Source organism: Meles meles, chromosome 1, assembly GCF_922984935.1.
Source record: "Meles meles chromosome 1, mMelMel3.1 paternal haplotype, whole genome shotgun sequence".
Taxonomy (NCBI): domain Eukaryota; kingdom Metazoa; phylum Chordata; class Mammalia; order Carnivora; family Mustelidae; genus Meles; species Meles meles.
Window position 1 is genome coordinate 37,786,880 of NC_060066.1, and position 19,450 is coordinate 37,806,329.

General features: G+C 36.5%; 1 protein-coding gene across 1 annotated transcript in view; it reads right to left on the bottom strand.

The window, feature by feature from the left end:
- Nucleotides 1–19,450, bottom strand: part of VPS13B (vacuolar protein sorting 13 homolog B) — an 811,037-nt gene that overhangs the window by 180,757 nt on the left and 610,830 nt on the right. The window contains exon 35 of the mRNA XM_045996973.1: nt 11,257–11,394. Coding sequence (XP_045852929.1) covers nt 11,257–11,394 — 138 coding nt within the window. The remainder of the gene's footprint in view (nt 1–11,256; nt 11,395–19,450) is intronic.

The following is a 19,450-nucleotide window of genomic DNA, read 5'->3' on the forward strand; positions in this document are numbered from 1 at the left end:
AAGGCAGCAGCTTAATCCACTGAGCCACCCAGGAGCCCCCAAAAAACTCATTTTAAATAAAGCAACAGAACTCAGTATTTATTCTACCTTCCTTAGATGAGCAATAGTCTGAGTAAACAAGTAGATGAAGGAATGTTTCTTTTAAGTATTTTAGTTAGTTAATACATGGACAAGGAGTGTTAGTATGAAAATATTACTGTTTGTAATTTCCAATGAAATCAGGCATTTAGCATTAATGGCCTTTAACATCATGAAAAGAGACCTTTGGATATTATGTGCTTTCTGATGCAACAACCCAAACTCTTTTATAGAACAGTCTTACTAAAAACAACAACAATAAAAAAAACAACAACAACAATAATAAGCAAACTTGAATAGGTTAAACCAACTACCAATTTTTTATGTAGCAAGTACAGAAGACAGGGGAATAGATAAAATCCAAACTGTGATGGGGGGCGTCAGTCAGTTAAGGTTCTGATTCTTGATTTCGTCTCAGGTCATGATCTCAGGACTGTGAGGTAGAGCTCTGTGTGGGGCTCTGCACTGAGTGGGGAATCTACTTGGGATTCTCTCTCCCTCTCCCGCTACCCCTCTCTCAGCTCGATCTCTCTCTCTCTCTCTCAACTAAATAGCTAAATACGATCTGTGCTAAGCTCTATAAGATAAATGATCTGGCTTCTTCAATATATAAATTACAGGAGATGAAAAATGATAGAGGAGAAAACCTAACAAAAGAAACTAGAAAGACATATCAACCAATAGTCATGCGCAGAACATATGTGGCTTCTGCTTAAAAAAAAAAAATCCCAAGAAATATGCATGCACACAAACACCCAGAAATCCACATACATTTTTCCCTTTCCCCTCTCTGCACACATTATCATATGTATGAGATAACTGGAAATTTGAACACTGACTACATATTTGATAACACTGAAGAATGCTTATCTTCATGTTTGATAATAGTATTGTGGTCATGTTTTTAAAAGTTCTTATATTGGGGCACCTGGGTGGCTCAGTGGGTTAAAGCCTCTGCCTTCAGCTCAGGTCATGATCCCAGGGTCCTGGAATCGAGCCCCGCATTGGGATCTCTGCTCAGCGGGGAGCATGCTTCTCTCTCTCTCTCTCTCTCTCTCTCTGCCTGCCTCTCTGCCTACTTGTGATCTCTCTCTCTGTGTCAAATAAAAAAAAAAGTTCTTATATTACAGAGATACATAATACTGAAATATTATAAATGATATGATGCATGGGATTCGCTTCGAAATAATACAGAAGGTGAGGAAGTGGTGTACTAAGAAACAATACTGCCCACAGCTGACAATTACTTATGTAGTATACTTTTGTATATATTTGAAAATTTCCATGATATAAAAGTTAAAAAAGACACAGAGATGAGAATGCACATGGCATATGAAAAAGTCACATTGGAACATGATGTCAAGCTGTTCTGCCTCCAAACCATCATACCCTCTTGTCCTTCTTCAACTTCAATAGGTGATCTTGCTTCTAACTTCAGGGAGAAAGTTAAAGTCATTATATTTCCACCAATTTCTTGCTACCAAACTAAAAAAACTACCTGCATATGCCCCTTTCCTATTCCCTTCCTTAACCTGTTATGCAAATTAGAGAATCTGTTGCTTCTCTAATTTAAAACTGGGTCTTTCAAATATGTATTGGATTCTTCTCCTTCTCTCTTTCTTAGGCACCACATTGATCTTTTCTCTGTTTTAGTTTACCTAATTCTTCTCTCAACTGGATTCCTCTTGTGAATATTTAAATATGAGAAAACCCAAGTTCCTTTCATCATAAAAACAAAATCCCAGACCATGATCCCAGATGTTCCTTCATATATTACCCTTTGTTACTACTCTTCACAAACTTCTTGAAGGAGTTATTTATACTCTCTGCTTCTACTATTTTTTTTTTTTCCTTCCCATTTACCTCAATGCATTCTAGACTATTTTCTATCCAGGTTAACCTGATGGGGGAAAACACTAGTAGTCACAATGGCTGTGAATCTACAAGATATTTTCAATTCCTCATCTTTCTGTGTTTCAAAGCGCTAATGATTTGGCTTCTTGGACATTATGCTTTTCATACTCTCCTCTTAGCACACAGTTTCCTCCTGGCCAGTAAAATCCTGATTGGACTTCCTCAAGATGCAGTCTGAGGTTTTTTTCTCTACTTCCCCTCTACTCTTCCCTTGAGTAATCTCTCATCCAGGCCCATGGCTTGACTTAGAATCTATATCCCAAAGACTCTAAAGCATTCAATCCTTTATCACTGGTCTTGGTCTTGTGAGCCCCAGATCTGTATGAATAACTGCCACAAACTCAACATATCCAGGACAAAACTCACGATCTCTTCATACTCTCACAAATGAAAACCAAACCAAACCAAAAACAATGTGGTTCTCTTCAAGTATTTTCATCTCAGTAATCAGGATTACCACCTGTCTTAGCTCGGGCTGCTGTAACAGAATACCAGAGCCTGGTGGCTTAAACAACAGAAATTTATTTTCCCACATTTCTAGAGGCTGGAATGCTAGGATCAGGGTGCCAGCACTATTGGTTTCTGGGGAAGGCTCTCTTTCCAGCTTGCATATAGTCACCTTCTCAATGTGTCCTCACATGGCAGAGGGAGAGAGACAGCAAGCTCTCTAGCATCTCTTCTTATAAGTGTATTATCCCATCACGAGGGAGCCACCATCCTCATGACTTCATCTAAACCTAATTAACTCCCACAGGCCCCATCTCCAAATACCATCATAGTGGATATTAGAATTTCATCACATGAACTTTGTGAGGACAAACCACCACCCATCCAGTTAGACCAGTCAGAGACTCAGAAGCCATGTTTTTCTTCCTTACCTACTATCTCCCTACTCCATTACCAAGGTCTGTAGATTTGCCTTCCCAATATCTACCAATTCTTTCACTTTTCCCTATTTCTTATCACCATTCCCTGATCTGACGTGTAATACCTCTCACCAGTACTACGCAATATTCTCCTAACTGCTTCCCTTCCATCTACTTTAGCCCCTACTAGTGTTCTCCACCCTGCAAACAGTTATTTTTTCAAAATGCAGATATAACCATATCAACACACACACCTCCTCCCTCCCCCACCACATACATGTCCTGCTGACAGCTCTTTGATGATTCCTCACCACCCTTAAGATAAAAATTCCCAAATCCTTGATTATGGTCAGTAAGGCCTGGTCTCTGCCTCTCTTTATAGTCTTATCTCATAGCACTGGTTCCCTCACTCCTCCCTATTGTCATTTTCTGTAATCTGACATGATGCCTCTCTCCATCCTCTCTTTTGCACTTATCCTCCAAGAAATCCACTCGCCCCTCTGAGGTCCTTGGTCAACTCCCTTGTATCCTGTGCAAACCAGCCGCAGGGTCAGTTACTCCGGGAAGCCTCCCTGAACGTCTGATGAATCCACAGAACTTCACGACACATATATTGGTTTATCATTATATGTTACTTTGCAGGACGATTTCGCCAAAAAAATTCTGTCTTTTCTATCTGATTATGTGCATTCCTTGAGAGAAGGCACTGCTTAGAACAACACCAGGCATATTGCAATTGCTCACAGTATCTGGTGTGAAAATAAATGAAGAGTTCCGTTAGGGATTACAGCCATCATTTTAGAACTTGAAGGAATCTTAAAATAGCTTTCTTACAAAAGAAAATACTGAGGCTCGAAGAAGTAAAATAATCTTACCTAGGATCACCTGCTTTGTGACTGCTAAACCAGATGATACCAGATTAGAGAGAGCCTTTAGGGTTGAGGAGAGCTTTGACCAGATGAACTGAGGGAGCCAGGTGGTCAACATCATAGGAGTTTGGCAGGGGAGGCTCATTTAGCAAGGGCACAGGGGATGACAGGATTCGTGAGTAAAAGGAGAATCTGGAGGGAAAGCTGCCAGTAAACAGACCGAGGATTGACCGATGTCAACAGGGCATAAACCTACACTAGGGAGATAGTAAACTTAATGGAGGACCATTTCAAGGGAAAAATGAAGAGGACCTAAAATTAAAAAGAAACAAGGATGAACCAAAAGCGATAGTAAAATGGTGAGAAAACATGACTGGAATAATGTTGCTATCACTAGCACATGTAAAGAAATTTGAAGACTATACCTAAGGGCAGGGATGAATAAGGAGAGGAGATAAAAATGGTTTAATTTAATGCGAACATATTGAATCTTAAAATAACTAGACACATCTAATGGGCAGATGGGGAACCAGTTCTGGAGTTGAATAAGCCAAAACCAGAGCTAGGCATTTGGGAGTTCTTAGCATAAAAGAGACAGCTGAGCTTACTATCTATAGAGAGATGGACAGAAGGCCCCATATTGTGTCCCCAGGAAAGGCACAGGTTGGAGAGGAAGAAGGGGAAGAAGACCTGCATGCAAGCACAAAGTTGCAAGGGTACAGTCAGGAGAAGCCAAATAATGTTCTCTTTTTCTTCTACCTTCGCCTGCTGCATGATCCCAGAAAGATATCCCCTCAATTACCCTCATTCTCTTCAGTATAAGAAATAATCCTGACAGAATTGGACCACATGAAGAAATAAGGAATCTAAGTAATTGACATACCACTGAGTTCCCTGCAGGAGACCTTGTACTGCCTCTTACCATCTGGCCACACCCACAACCAGCTTCCTTGACTCTTCCAGTTCCATTACTTAGCCAAATATCGTCCCCTGGAGGCACCATGGTCACCCAACTTTCAAAGAAGACTTCAAGTCCCCTCACTGTACAGTGTTGGTAAGAAAATGAGTACAGCTTCCTGGTAGTACAGTGAAAAATCTGGTATTAAAATCATGTTGTTATAGGAGCAAGAGAAAAACATTTAAAAATTAGAAGTCATCCACTTTTCTCATTTCTTCCAAAGGTACAAGTTAGAGTTGAAAAAGTAAGGTTGAAATAATGAAAGGCTATCTTGGGTCTCAAAATTCTTGGTCGATTCCCTATTTGACACCCTGACATCAAGTTTACCATTTCATTTCACTAAGTCAGGGGGAAAATGAACTATGATATTGTAATGCTGATGCTGCAAATTGGAACCCATAAAACTGGGGAAATGTAAAAGTCAAGGTTCCTATTGTTTTATTAACTCGTTTACATTTCTTAAATGTAGAAGATAGCTCGCAAGTATGGTTGTAAAAGTGAATTATTAAGACAGAGACAGAACTCGAGGGCCTGGGCCTTGGCTCCATTTCTGGAAAGAGAAAAGAGGCAAAGGGTTAACTATCAGGGAAGCATGAAGAGAAATTAATTAAAATGAGCTCTTTAAGATGCTTTCTTTCACACTGAAATCTTCTTGTGTTTAAATATTCTGTTACTTCGTCTTTATTTTCCACTCCAGAAAATGTCAAGAGGTTATTTGGGTCATCCTTTTTAGGTACCTTAATTCCTCTGAACAAGTACTTTCAAGATATATCTGATTAATCCCCACTGAGTAATAAATTCAGTAGTAAAAGAATATAAAAGAATTCACAAAGAAAAATAAAAACATTTCAAAAATACACATCTGGAGGTAAATAGCTTAAAGTCTGTCTATTTACATAAACCTATTTGAATGGTGTGATACTGTACCTGAGTTTTTTAAAGTAATATTTTACATTATTTAATAGGTATATATTAAAATATATATATTTTTTCATTCAAATCAAGGAAGTTTATGCAAATAGGATTATACTAAGATGTTCAGAAATTCTGTAAAAATAAAAATTAGAATCACAACCTATAAAACCAGTAAGTTAATCCATAATAAAAGTGTTTAAAATAGGATCACAACCCATTAAAAGTCAAATTTTTAAAACAAAAATCAAATAAAACCAGAGCTGAAACCAATCCAAAGCCAGAATGAAATTAAAATGACATGAAAACTATACAGGCAAATTAATGAGCAGGGTAAACAGGGAGAGGCTAAAGAAATGATTTTATTAAAAGAAAAAGATTTTAGCGGTTATGTATTTCATCCAGAAACACCATATACTAAAATAAATGTGAAATTGCAGTCATAACCGTGTTTGATGCAACCCTATTACTTAAATTATATGAAGACTGCAGTATGCTAATTAATTTATAAGAAAACATAAATGATGTGGTAATGTTCTCCCAGTTTGGCACAAATTTTTCTTTGTTGTCATTTAAATGTCATTTCATTAAATGTCATAACAGTGACAATGTTCAAAAATATGTCTGCAAAGGAACAATGAAAAAAATACCAGGGAGCTCAAATGTTTTTACAAATGGCCCTGAGTTAATTAGAAAAATATGCACCCTTCCCAGTTCTTCTTCTCACGTGTCAGCTCTCATTAAATTAAAAAAATTTTTTTTTCTCATTTCAAAGTTAAGGAATCCTATGGTTAACAAAACTTTTAAACTGGGATCAAGTGGGCACATTCCTACGTTTTTGTATGATGTCATACCAAGCAGTTCGCAGCTGAATTTGAATTTGCAAGAACTATGAATGATTTTTCAATATAAGAAGTATCTGATCTAGTGCTAATTTTTTCTCTATAGGCTAACTGTGCTGGGAACAGGTGGCCCTGCTTTCAATTACAGGGGGCTAGCATGCCAGTGTGAGGCCTGGATTAGTTCACCTTCTCACGGGGAATTCTCCTCGGTTGGGAATGGATTTATTATGGCTTCACACATGGAATAGAGCTCATGTCAGCTGAGGGCAGTGACACATCATATGATTCAAATTAACCTGCTGTGGACTGTTCCGCAGGGCTTAGATTGTGTATTAAAATGACGACATTTTAAAAACAGCTTGAAAGAAACCAGGATTGCTGAACTGCAATGGTTCCAATTTGTTCCAACTAATCTATCACCTGCTGGAGATATTATTCTAGCGGGTTTCTGGTAGCTGCTGCTTTCCAGGTTTCTCCAAGCCACTGACCTTGCTAATGGGTACAACTGTTGCCTCTGAAGGAAGGAGATGGGGGTGAGAGAGCTTTGAAGGGCTTTTTGATGTAGAAGTTGGGACCTACTATTTGCTCTAAGGTACTATTAAGTGAAAGAGGAAATAAGGGAATACTCAAGCACTCTGAATTATTATTCCAAAAACAAGGGCTAAAGAGCAGCATTTGTATCACATTGTTTAGACAAATAATCTCTGCAAAATAAATCTGTATGGCTGAACTCAAAAGCTGTTAAGTTTGCGCCTTAAGAAGAAAACCCAAGGTTACGTAGTTATAATCAGTATTTCCTGTATTCTTCAGGGTCGTAACTTTTATTGCTCCTGAAATGTTAATTCAGGAGCAAGGAAAGAATAAGTGTAAATATACCATTTTAGAGCTGTAGTATAAACTCTGGGAATGTTACTTAAATAGGATGTGCATCTAGATTAAAAAACTAACGGTCACAAAAGATTCTTAATGATAACACCACATACAAATCAAAATACCTTTTTTTTTTAAAGGAAGGGAATGACGGTGGGGAATATTATAAAGTTGAAGCTTGTTCCCATAGTTTCAGCATAAATGATATTTCTCTTAGTATACTACCTTCTAAAATCTGGAAAAAAGAGAATTTTCTTGAGTCGCCAAAAATCTATAAAATAATATAAAAAGCACTTGATGCGTCCTGTATTTCTATTGATCTCTAAATTAATACAGAGTGGCAATCTGGCTGTGTAGTAAGAGAATATGATTAGTCTATGGACTAACATCTACTTATAAACTTTACATGAGAAATTATTTGCATTTCGGACATTTTTGTCGAAGATAGTACATTCTGGAGCAGTTCAAAGATGTTAGGTTAGTATGTAGTGGAATTCCACACCACTGGATATATCATTCAAACTAATCTTCCCTCAAAGCAAACTACTCTTGGTTAAAATATCTTAGAAAACTAAACCATTTGAAAATGGTTTGAAAAACCATTTTTTGGTTTGAAAAACTTAAACCATTAATTAGACACTGTATTTGATTTTTCATAATAAAAGTACCATTTAAAAAACCACTCATCATTCTTTCTACCATTCCCATCTCCTGTGCCCACAAATATCTGCAGTTTGGTCAACAGCTCTGTGTGTGTGTGTGTGTGTGTGTGTGTTCGTATATCCATTCATTCATTCATTCACTCATGAATCATAAAAGCTTGTTACAAAAGTGTTGTACCCAGGTAATCTGATCCCGCTCCATGAATCCTTGTAATTCATCCTCCCTATCCTATCCACATTATGATTTGAATCCAATGATCCAGCTCTAAGGATTGGGATCCAGTGAGCCCTCTCCAATCCAAACCTTTATAACCAGCAAAACCAAAAAAGAGGAGGCAAAATGTTAGATACTGTAATCAAAAAAGGTTTCTGGGGAATGATGAGTTATGTCTGTCATCAGTTTAACAGATGTACATCAATAACTATCAAATTCCCCAAAACAAGTTTCTGAATGGTGTTCAGATAAATTTTAGAAACTTAATCATCATAGAGACTAATTGGAAGAAGCATTTTATATTTACAGTTCAACTGATAATGCCAACACTTGTTACTGTACAGCGTATTACAGGTTTTGTGGTTGCAAAAAGTTATGTAGTTGAAAAGTTTACTGGTATTGCTACCCACCCTAAGTCTAAACTAAACCGAATGCTCCCATCTGCAATTTAATTTGTAAATTAAAGTGTTTTAAACATGAGTCAATTATGAATATTAGTTTAAAAGGGGATGGTGAGACTTTACCTGGGAGCTTGTTAGAAATGTAGAATTTCATTCCTGCCTTCTAGAACTATTAAACCATTTGCATTTTTTATAAAGATTTTATGTGCTTGTTAGAGAGAGAGCGCACAAGCAGGGGGAACAGCAGACAGAGGGAGAAGCAGGCTCCCTGGTGAGGATGAAGCCCAGCATGGCACTTGATCCCAGGGCCTTGGGATCATGACCTGAGCTGAAGGCAGATGCTTAACCAACTGAGCCACCCAGGGGTCCCAAATCGTTTGCATTTGAACATGTTCACCAGAGATGCTTCAGATGCACACTCAAGACTGAGAAGCTCTACTATAAAATAACGCTTTCAACCCATTTGTTTAAAAGTTTGAATCTCCAGAAAGATTATCACTCTTATCGAATAAACATAAAATAAGGAATGGCATATATGTAATGTTAACTTGAAGCATAAGAAACACAAAAGTATATCTATTTTAAAAAATCACATTTCTACTAGTCACATTAAGTGCTAGGATTATAAACATGACTTTCCATTCATTCACTGACATTTCTCCTGAAATTCAATTTCTTTGGTTGCCATGAAAATATATGGTACACAACTATGGATTTGCAGATCCCATTCTTTAACAAATCAATCAAATATAAACTAGAAATGAGCTTTCTAGCCCGTGAATGAAAGACTGTGCCTGAAAGCAAAAAAATCTGAAACTAAAAAAGAGAAGAGGGAAACCCAAGTTTCTTTCTCACTTCTCCATGAACTAACCATATGTTCTCACCCAAGTTCACCCATTCTAACACGTTCAGTCTTTTACATGTGAACAACTCTGAAGTCAGGAAGTGCCCTGAAATTTATATAATAAGAAAGCACTGTATCATAGTTTAAAGAGCAGATATTTTTTTTTCGGTACATAAAATGTTTTTCCTACAATTGATGATAGTTTGGACTCAATGAAATATGGTATTTCACACTCACTAGCAAAGTATTAGGACTCACATTACTCTCAATCTATCCATTACCTCACCCCAAAGCCTTCTTCCAGCTTTAATGACTCTCTTAGCCTTCATCATCAGTTTCTTGCTTTCCTTTGAGTCCTTAAAACCATGTCTAGATACCTATAATGATGAGAAATAGTTCTTCATACTTCTACACCTTTTAAATCCCAGCACTGGGAAGAACAGAACCCCAGTGAAAGGGGCAGTGCACATGGCTTTAGGCTCTCTTTACTCCATGCATACTGACAAGTGGCCTTCTTCAATCTGTGGCTACAGCTCATGAGTGCATTGGTCGGCCATGACACACACTGAGCCAGGTCTATGCAGGGATATGTTCACTCATCAAAATTCATGCCTTGCAGAATACTGCTAGAGATCTCAAGACAGTTTAACACCATTGTTTTAAATTTTAAATTAAAATGAAGAAACTAATATTCCTTTGATGACGAATATGTTTTGAAGCAATGTAGGTATAAGATAAACCAAATCAAAATGTAGTAATTTTTGTTAAATAATTAGTTAAGATCTCACTGAAGTGAGGGAGAAATAATAATAAAGAGGAAGAGGAGCATGACATGAAGGACAGAGCAGGAAAAAGAAAGAAGAGGAAAAAGAGAAGAGAGGAAAAATCTATGGTTATGCTAAAATCAATGTGTTATAGAAGTGATCTAGGTCTTTCGAGTCATAATGACCTAGGTTTGAATGGCTCCACTGCCGTTCCTTCACATTGTTAAGTCTTAACTCCCTAATTCATAAAACAAGGATAATTACATAAATATATAAAACAGGGATAATTCTTGGGTCTAGATGGGTATATAAAGCACTTAGTACCTGGGACTGATAAACACTCAGTACATTTTGATAACCATATCTATCTACCTAAAACTGAGTGTTAATCTCTCAAGTGCATTGCTAAGTATTTGAAATAAGTATACTTATCTAATCAAATATATCTATGTATACTACTTTATGTATATATATATCACGTATCTCATCCATCCATCCAACCACACATCTATTTTATTCTTTTTGTTTACAGTAAGGAAACTGAGGCATAGGAGATTAGATCAACTGCCTAAGGTCACACAATTGGCAGAAAAGGTAGAAATAAAGTCTTTGGTCTTTGGCTTATAGTGCATTATTCTTTGATAACTACTTTTTGTCAGAACCAAGGAAATTTTTTCCTAAAGATTTTATTTATTTATTTAAGAGAGAAAGAGCACAATTTGGGGAAAGGCCAGAGGGAGAGGAAGCAGCAGACTCCCCACTGAGCAGAGAGCCTGACTCCGGGCTTGATCCCAGGACCCCGAGATCATGACCTGAGCCAAAGGCAGATGCTTAACCAACTGAGCCACCCAGGCACTCCAGACCAAAGGTAATTTTTAACGCATATTAATATTTGTCTTTTAATCTCTAAAATGGGCAACCTGAGAAGAATACAATTCTGGAAAACAAATGAACTATTTGTTTTTTTTGCAAGGGATGTCACAATTTCTAACAGACCCTAAGTACATGTTAATATACTCACATGAAAAAAGTGTATATACATTTGAATTATGACCTTCTTACCTGGTCCATTAAGAAAGTCTTTAATTTGTAGTGTTACCAGGGAGGGCGGAATACCACTTTTGCTGTCTATTTCTCCAGGCACTGTCTGCAGCCAAACTGTGCAGTAATCAAGGGCGTCGGGCAGAGTCTTCCCAGGATCTGAAGGGACAAAATTGAAATTAAAAATGTCAGTCACATCACAAACATCTCATTTTGGTGTAAGAACTTAGGCTGGCAAACAGGAAGAAAAAATAGTTAAATTCACTTCTGTAACCTCCATTGATTCATCTGTTTGTACATATCCTTGTCACACAAGTACTTGTATAGACAGAGAGAAGCTTTCTCTCTCTCTCTACATTGGAATGATGAAACCATGTTTTCCAGAACCAGGCCAAAAAGGAAAAGACATTTCAAATCTTAACTCATATTATCTTTGAATGAAGGTAAAGTTTCTGTGCTCTGAGCTGCTGCTAATAGTTGTATAGTTGGATTTCTTTCCTTCTTCTTTTTTTTTATTGTTTTTTAAATTTATTTATTTTTTTCAGCATAACAGTATTCATTGTTTTTGCACAACACCCCGTGCTCCATGCAAAACGTGCCCTCCCTATTACCCACCACCTGTTCCCCCAAACTCCCACCCCTGACCCTTCAAAACCCTCAGGTTGTTTTTCAGAGTCCATAGTCTCTTATGGTTCGCCTCCCCTTCCAATTTTTTTTTTTAATAAACATATAATGTAGTTAATCAGAGAAAGACAACTATCATATGATCTCCCTGATATGAGGACATGGAGAAGCAACATGGGGGGTTAGGGGGATAGGAGAAGAATAAATGAAACAAGATGGGATTGGGAGGGAGACAAACCATAAGTGACTCTTAATCTCACAAAACAAACTGGGGGTTGCTGGGGGCAGGTGGGATTGGGAGAGGGGGAGGGGGTTATGGACATTGGGGAGGGTATGTGCTATCGTGAGTGCTGTGAAGTGTGTAAACCTGGTGATTCACAGACCTGTACCCCTGGGGATAAAACTACATTATATGTTTTTTTCTTTTTAAACAGGACGTTGGAAACAAATTAAAGAAAAAAAGGAAAAGCTTTTCAGCTTAAAAAACAAAAAGCCAAATATATGTTCAAAGATGCAGTGGATTAGTACTACTTAGGGTCTATTTGATCTGTTTCAGAGTTTTACTGACATTACAATCACCTTTTACTGCTAGGCTTTTGAAGTTAACTTCAGTAGCTTTCCCATAACCTTCTTTAATGATAAAGATTGGTCAATATTTTATTAGTCCCAATTATGACTAAATATTGACTTTTTTCTGTTTTGACTTTTTCTGTTACTGTGTATTTTTTTTAACTTTTTTTCTGGTTTATATAGTATATTCTTAAAAAGTATTTTTTAGCTATTGGTGAATGCAAACTGAATTTGCTTTTTACTGCTTGGCAATCCGGTTTTTATTGAAATAGCTCTTTAAATAAAAACGACTGCTGTATCTTGGCATACAGTGTAGTAGGCTTTTTACAAAAAAACTTCTAAATATTCACAGTTTTTTAGTTTCAAGAGTGTTTTATTCTCTGTGTTTTAATAGTCTCTGAATGTCAATTTTACAGGGATGTTCTTGCCATAGAGTCCATCTATTCCATTTTTAGTCGATTTGAAATGTGTTATTAAAGTGTTATTTATTTTAAGTTTTATTGATTGGATTGCTTTCAAGAATAGCATTTACATACAGTGTATTATATTCAACATATGGTTATATAGTATTACTGTCATATGTGAACTGGGCATATAAATTCTGCCTTGGAATTTGTATTTCTTGACCTTATCATGTGATTCTTATGAAATTTGGCACATATGAACCTTTATGTGATTTCAAAGAAAATACTGAAAGCAATTGATCATGACGTTAGATCTATGTGGTAAAGATCAAACACCAAGCTAGGGCATTCTTCTCTTTTTATATGATCAGTGAATTTAAAGCAGTGAGAATATGCATAGTAGATCCATTACATAGTAACACTATACTATTCTCTTTCAAATGTAACGGTCAAGTATTGTGAAATAATAGCAAAAGTCTATTGCTGGTAGGTTCTATAATCAATCTGTAGGAGCTATGTAACTTGACAGGACCTGAGTGTCTTCTTCTAGGGTCCCACCTGTATAGCCATCATCAAGAAGTAGTTATTATTAAGTAAATGGTAATGTGCTAGACCTGTATGAGGAGGTTTAATTCACTTTGAAGCGAATACAATCTAGAGAGAGAACAATGACCTAACAGAGAAAACAGACATCAGTGATGTAACTAAATAAATAATGGACAGAGAAGAATTAAACTGATATAGAAATATCCATATGATGTGTAAAAAAGACTGGCAAATAAAACTTAGGATAAACAAAACAAGTTACAGGAATCACATATTCAAACTCGAGTGACAAAAAAGAGATCATTATACAGAGCTCATACAGTTAATATAGATATTAGTAGAGAAAAATGGGTTGAGGAAAGTAAGTGATTATTAAATGAAGAAATTAATAAAGAAACAATAACAGATGAAGAAAACAAATGTCATATAAACATTTTAAAATATAAACATGAGATACTAAATCTTAGTAATAATCAAAGAAAATTTTTTTTAAATAAGTAGAATTTTTCACGTATCAGATAGGCCAAGACTAAAAACCTGATAATGCCTGTGTAGCTCACACATACATGCATACACATGCACATACATATGCGTGTGCACACACACACTGTAGAACTGCTAATCATAGCAAACAGTAGAAAACAACCTAGACACTCATAAAAGGACTGATGCTTAAATAAACAATAGTAATCCATAAAATTGTTTAGAAGAATCAAGAAGATCTATATGTACTGACATAATAAGAGCCATTTTATATTGTTAATAGTAAAAAATGAAGTGGGTTAAGCATCTTTTCGTAGACTGGCCATTTGATTCTTCTTCTACAAAATATTTACTCACTCTTTTTTTTTTTTTAATTAGTTAATGAGTGTTAACGTTTGTCACATGTAGAAAGTATTTCTTCTTGGTATGGTAGCTGTCCTTAAAATAAATTCTGATGTTTTTTGCAAGCATACTTTTTTATAGATGTGAACAAAAATCTATTAACTTTTATTTAATGGCTTTATCCCTAGGTGATTACATATTTTCCTATAGTTTCTTGAAACATTTTTAACATTTTGCTTTTGTCTTTAGCTGTTTAATACTTCTAGGGAGCACTGTTGTATGAAAAATAGGAAAAAATGCTCAGCCTGACAATCAACCATAAGCATGTTAAAGCAAGAGGTTTTTAAATTCATCAGCTTAGTATAAATTAAAAATATTGATAATATCTTGCATGGGGGAGAAAGAGGAGAAATGGATCTTCCTATGTATGGTCGATACGAGTGTAAATACTGTATTTCTACACAAGTAGGGGAGAGGTTGAAAATGAGTGTCTACCAAAATCCTAAATATCCATGCCCTTGTAATCAGAAAGGCCACACAAAGGATTCTACCTTAAAGAAATACACCTACCTGCATACATATATATGTACATATTGGGGATGATCATCTTTAGGACGATCCTAAGCACATAATGATATATGGACCTATATTCACAGCTGAAGAGAAAAACAGGAAGACGCACCAAGCATCTAAAAAAAAACTGAAGTGAAGGAAGAGGAAAAAAGCATGTCAAAGGATATTTTGATGTTCTATGTTCATCAAGGTATAGAGGGGAAAAGCACAAAATTCTAATACTGTGGATGAGGGTTTTCTAAGTAGGGAAGATAGGTTTTGTGCAGGTTGTTCTCTTTTCATAGAAGTTACAGGGCCTGGCCATCTGGCACCCAGCCTTGGAGTCTGCACTGGGGCAATTACAGGGGGATATGACTTAATGGAGATGGAATAAACAAACTGGCAATAGTAAGAAGCAGAATAGGAATTAGTAATTTTAAAAAATGTGAAAGTCTAGGAAATCTATGTAAAGTGCTAAACTTTCAATGACTGTTTTCCCCCCAAATTACTGGTTTAATGATATTGTTGGTTTAATATGGCTACACAACTGATTTGAAAGTTCAGATGTATTTATAGAGCTGACAGAACAGAATAGCTGAAATGAGGAATATTCAGGAAAATACAGGTTGCATGGTTGGTGAATACTGATGTATGACAGGACAGTGGCTACTCTCCCAGTTTTACCTAAAATCTCTACTTCGGATATGCCTCTAGTTACAGCGGTTGGATGAAGCAGCAGTAGTAGCAGAAAGGTCTGTCAGAATCCCACAGAAATAGCTCAAGTCTGCAAGTCACTATTTAGTCCCTCATGTTCTACTGGCTAGATGATGAGGGGCATGACTTTTAGACTTCCTGTAATGTCTTCAATTTAACTTCTCCTTAATTCCATCATCAAGTCTAGAAAATGAGATTCATGTTACACATTCCTCAGGGTCAATGTAGCTGGGAAAGTACCAGATAAACTCAGATTAGAGGAGCCTGTGAATATAATATAAATAGAATGACAGATAGGGATGATTACTTCACACTGGAAGCTCCTTCAGACTTTGATGGTTTTCTTCTCTGTACTGAGCAAACACCTATTTATTTGAGTACAGGAAGCTCTCGGGCAGAGTAAACTCCTGCTGATGTCAATGAGCACATTTATGCTACTGTCCCTAAGCCTAAGAAACAGGAGATAGTGGTATCTTTTCCTTTTTTTATTTTTTTTTTTTATTTTTTTTTTTTTTTTAAAGATTTTATTTATTTATTTGACAGAGAGAGATCATAAGTAGGCAGAGAGGCAGACAGAGAGAGTGAGAGGGAAGCAGGCTCCCCGCTGAGCAGAGAGCCCGATGTGGGACTCGATCCCAGGACCCTGAGATCATGACCTGAGCCGAAGGCAGCAGCTTAAACCACTGAGCCACCCAGGCGCCCCTCTTTTCCTTTTTTTAAAAAAGATTTTATTTATTTATTTCATAGAGGTCACAAGTAGGCAGAGAGGGAGAGAAAGAGAGGAGGAAGCAGGCTCCCTGCAGAGCAGAGAGCCCCATGTGGGGCCTGATCCCAGGACCCTGAGATCATGACCTGAGCTGAAGGCAGAGGCTGTAACCCACTGAGCCACCCAGTGCCCTAGATAGTGGTATCTTATCAGGAGTTGCAGAGTGGGGGAAATGGGTCAGAACAAATGACAAATTGCTCATAGCTATAAATCCTGTTTAAAATCAGTGAGAATTCACTTCAACAACACAATCGTATTGACAAAATTATACTACTTATTTTTCCTTCTGGGTTGACCTGGCCTTCAAAAGAAAATACTTCATCATATCAAGTCACAAAGAACACCCAAAGAGAAATTCAGAAAGTCTCCAGTCCATTCACAGATGGATCAAGATATTATTAGCTTACACAGAGACTTGTTTCAGATCGTATTCTTTGTGTTTGTAGATGACTTTGCTCTTCTTCGCAAATCTTCGTGTCACTTAACTGCTTGGGAGGTCCTCTTCTGAATCTGATAAAAGTGGTCTTTGTACTGCTGCTCATTATTATTATTATTTTTTAACCCTTAGCAAATATTCACAAAGTATGTTTTTGTCTAATATTTGAATTATATAAAATATAACATGATTCAGTGTGACCAACTCTTATTTTCTTTGCAATCTTCTACTTAACGAAAAGTTTGTTTCCCAAGCTCTCATAGAACAGCTGTATGCTACAGATTTTGTAAGCTTTATTCTACTACTTTATTCTACTTTGCTTTGTTGTACTATGTGGCAGGAGTTTTTTGTTTTCTGTGTTTTTTTTTTTTCCATAACTAAGCTGCATTTTTACTAAGGTCCCAATGAGAAGACATTTCCCCACAGATGTCAGTGATAATTTCCCCATTTTAAAGATTGACTTAACACTGAATGAAGTCCAGCTACTTTTATACCAGATACTTCTAAGTGTTAGCCATTGCAGAGACAATGTTTTCATTTCTTTGGCCATGTGAATAATGAACTTCGAATTTTTAAAAATCCCCATGCCATAAGAATTTATTTGAAAGCTAAGTCTCTCTTTTATTTTCTTCCTCACTCTCTCCCTCTTCCACAACAGTTACTTTTATCAGTCTTAGGTTTACAAAACAGTTGATAATCTGTGCCTCTTTCTGCTCTCCCTTGGCCACTTTTGTGCTCAAGAGCATCTCCATAAGTAGGCTGATTAAGGAGGGCAGAAAGTGGTTAGCCCAGCGGTGATTTCCCTGGCAGTTCCAGGCAAAGATTTTGTTGTGCAAGATGCAATTAACTATAGTTGCAATAATGCTTTTGCCCCGTTGACTCAACTGTCTCATGATACCTTTGTCCTTTACATATTTGCAGAAAATGAATGCTAACGCAAATACAGAGCAAGGTCAAGGATACAAAATTTTCCTTTGGTGGAAACTTCTTATAAACTTGTGTTTCTGGAAAAAATGTTATTACTTGAAATTTGGGGGATGAGTACTAAAAAATAAACATTTGAATAATGGCCTTTTGGTGTCCCTCATTTTAATCACGTTTTCTCCAGTAAGTAAATAGTTTGCCATCTCACTCTCAGTTTTAGCTTCTTGCTGTATTCATCTGATTAATCTGATCCTGTTGCTGCTGGCAATCCTGGGTAACAAAATCCTGCTCAATATTAATAACAACTTTTGAAATTACATCATGCTTTAATTTCTAATCCTATTGATGCTAATGTTACCATCCCTAAATCATTATGATTAAAATTAATGTGTTCCCTAAGCTACTGTTGCAGATTTAAATTTCAGCAACTTTTTGCTCCAATGCCATATTGCACTGAGTTTTCTGACAGTACAATTCCTCAGAAGCATAAAATGCTTGTATGATGTAGCACTGCAAATAGCCTCAAGATTTAGTTCTGTCTTCATTTTATTAGTTCCACAAAGTCCAAAAGGATCTACCGTTTGTTTTTTAAAAGAAAGAAGACTAGATTTTATTCACTTTTTGCAAAGTCTCCAATGACCTGTTATGGTTGCAAGCATGCTGCAGTCCGCCACAGTTAATGAGCCCAGGCCAAAGTCACATCTATGGCTGCTCAGGGAGACTGGTTCTCTCTGGCCTGAGGTACACTGGCTTGTTATGTTTATGAAATAACATTTAAGTGACTTTTGATGAACTCTTGAGGGACAAGCAGCAGGTGAAAGGATACTGTCATATGGAAGAGGTTTATGAAATAGATTGCCCTTGACCTAGGACTTACTGAACATGGATAGCCCTACTTTCATTGAGCTTTTTCACATTTTGTTCCATGGAAGAGTTTACATCAGTTTATAAAACAGTAGAAAATTCAGGGTAATGAAAAGAACATGAACTTTGGATTTGGACGCAGACAGATCTGGGTTTAAGTCCTAACTCCTTAAAGTGGGTAAATTTAATTTTAACTTCACAGAGTCTCAGTTTCTTAGTTTCCAAAAATGGGGATAATGGGCTGTGAGTTGTTGAGAATATTTCGATAATATGTGTAACATGGTTTGTGTGGGACACATCATGGTAAGACCTCAATGAACAGTCACTATTTTGTTTCTAAAACACAACCTTTAAAGAAAAGAGGAGTATGTGTATGCAGTGTCTTTCAATGTCTACTCCTCCCAGTTTTTGTTTTTGCTTTGTAATTTTGAAAAATCTTTTTTATCACTGATCTGAAGAGGAATATAACAGATAAAAAAATAAAACGCTATTAGTAGAAATCATATCCATTTTTGGTCTTAAAAAACAGAACAAGCTTATTTATATTTAATTCCTAAAATAATAACTACTTAGGTTTAAAATACTAGTCGATATATTTCACTTCTCTATTAAATACTCCTGGCTGAGGAGAACTTATTGACCTAAAAATTTCCCTGCACTTGGGTTCTGGTAATTATCAAAATTATAGTCTTACATTCTTTTCCATCCCTTAGAAATATCTGGCCTATGTATGAATCAAGGAAGTAAATCATCTGTAAGCCAAAACAGACTCCTTTCCATTTTTTAAACCAGGAGTTTGAGACCCCTTTTAGTAAGGTATCTGTTTTTTTTTATACAAAGAAAAGATTGGAATGACACTTTAAAATCATTTTCAGTGTTCAATAAACATGGTCAGTGCATCAGAATTTCAATTTCACACACCGTTCTTTTGTTAAGGAGGATCAATCAGAGTTAACGGCTTATCAGAGGGGAAAGGGAAAAAGTACCTAA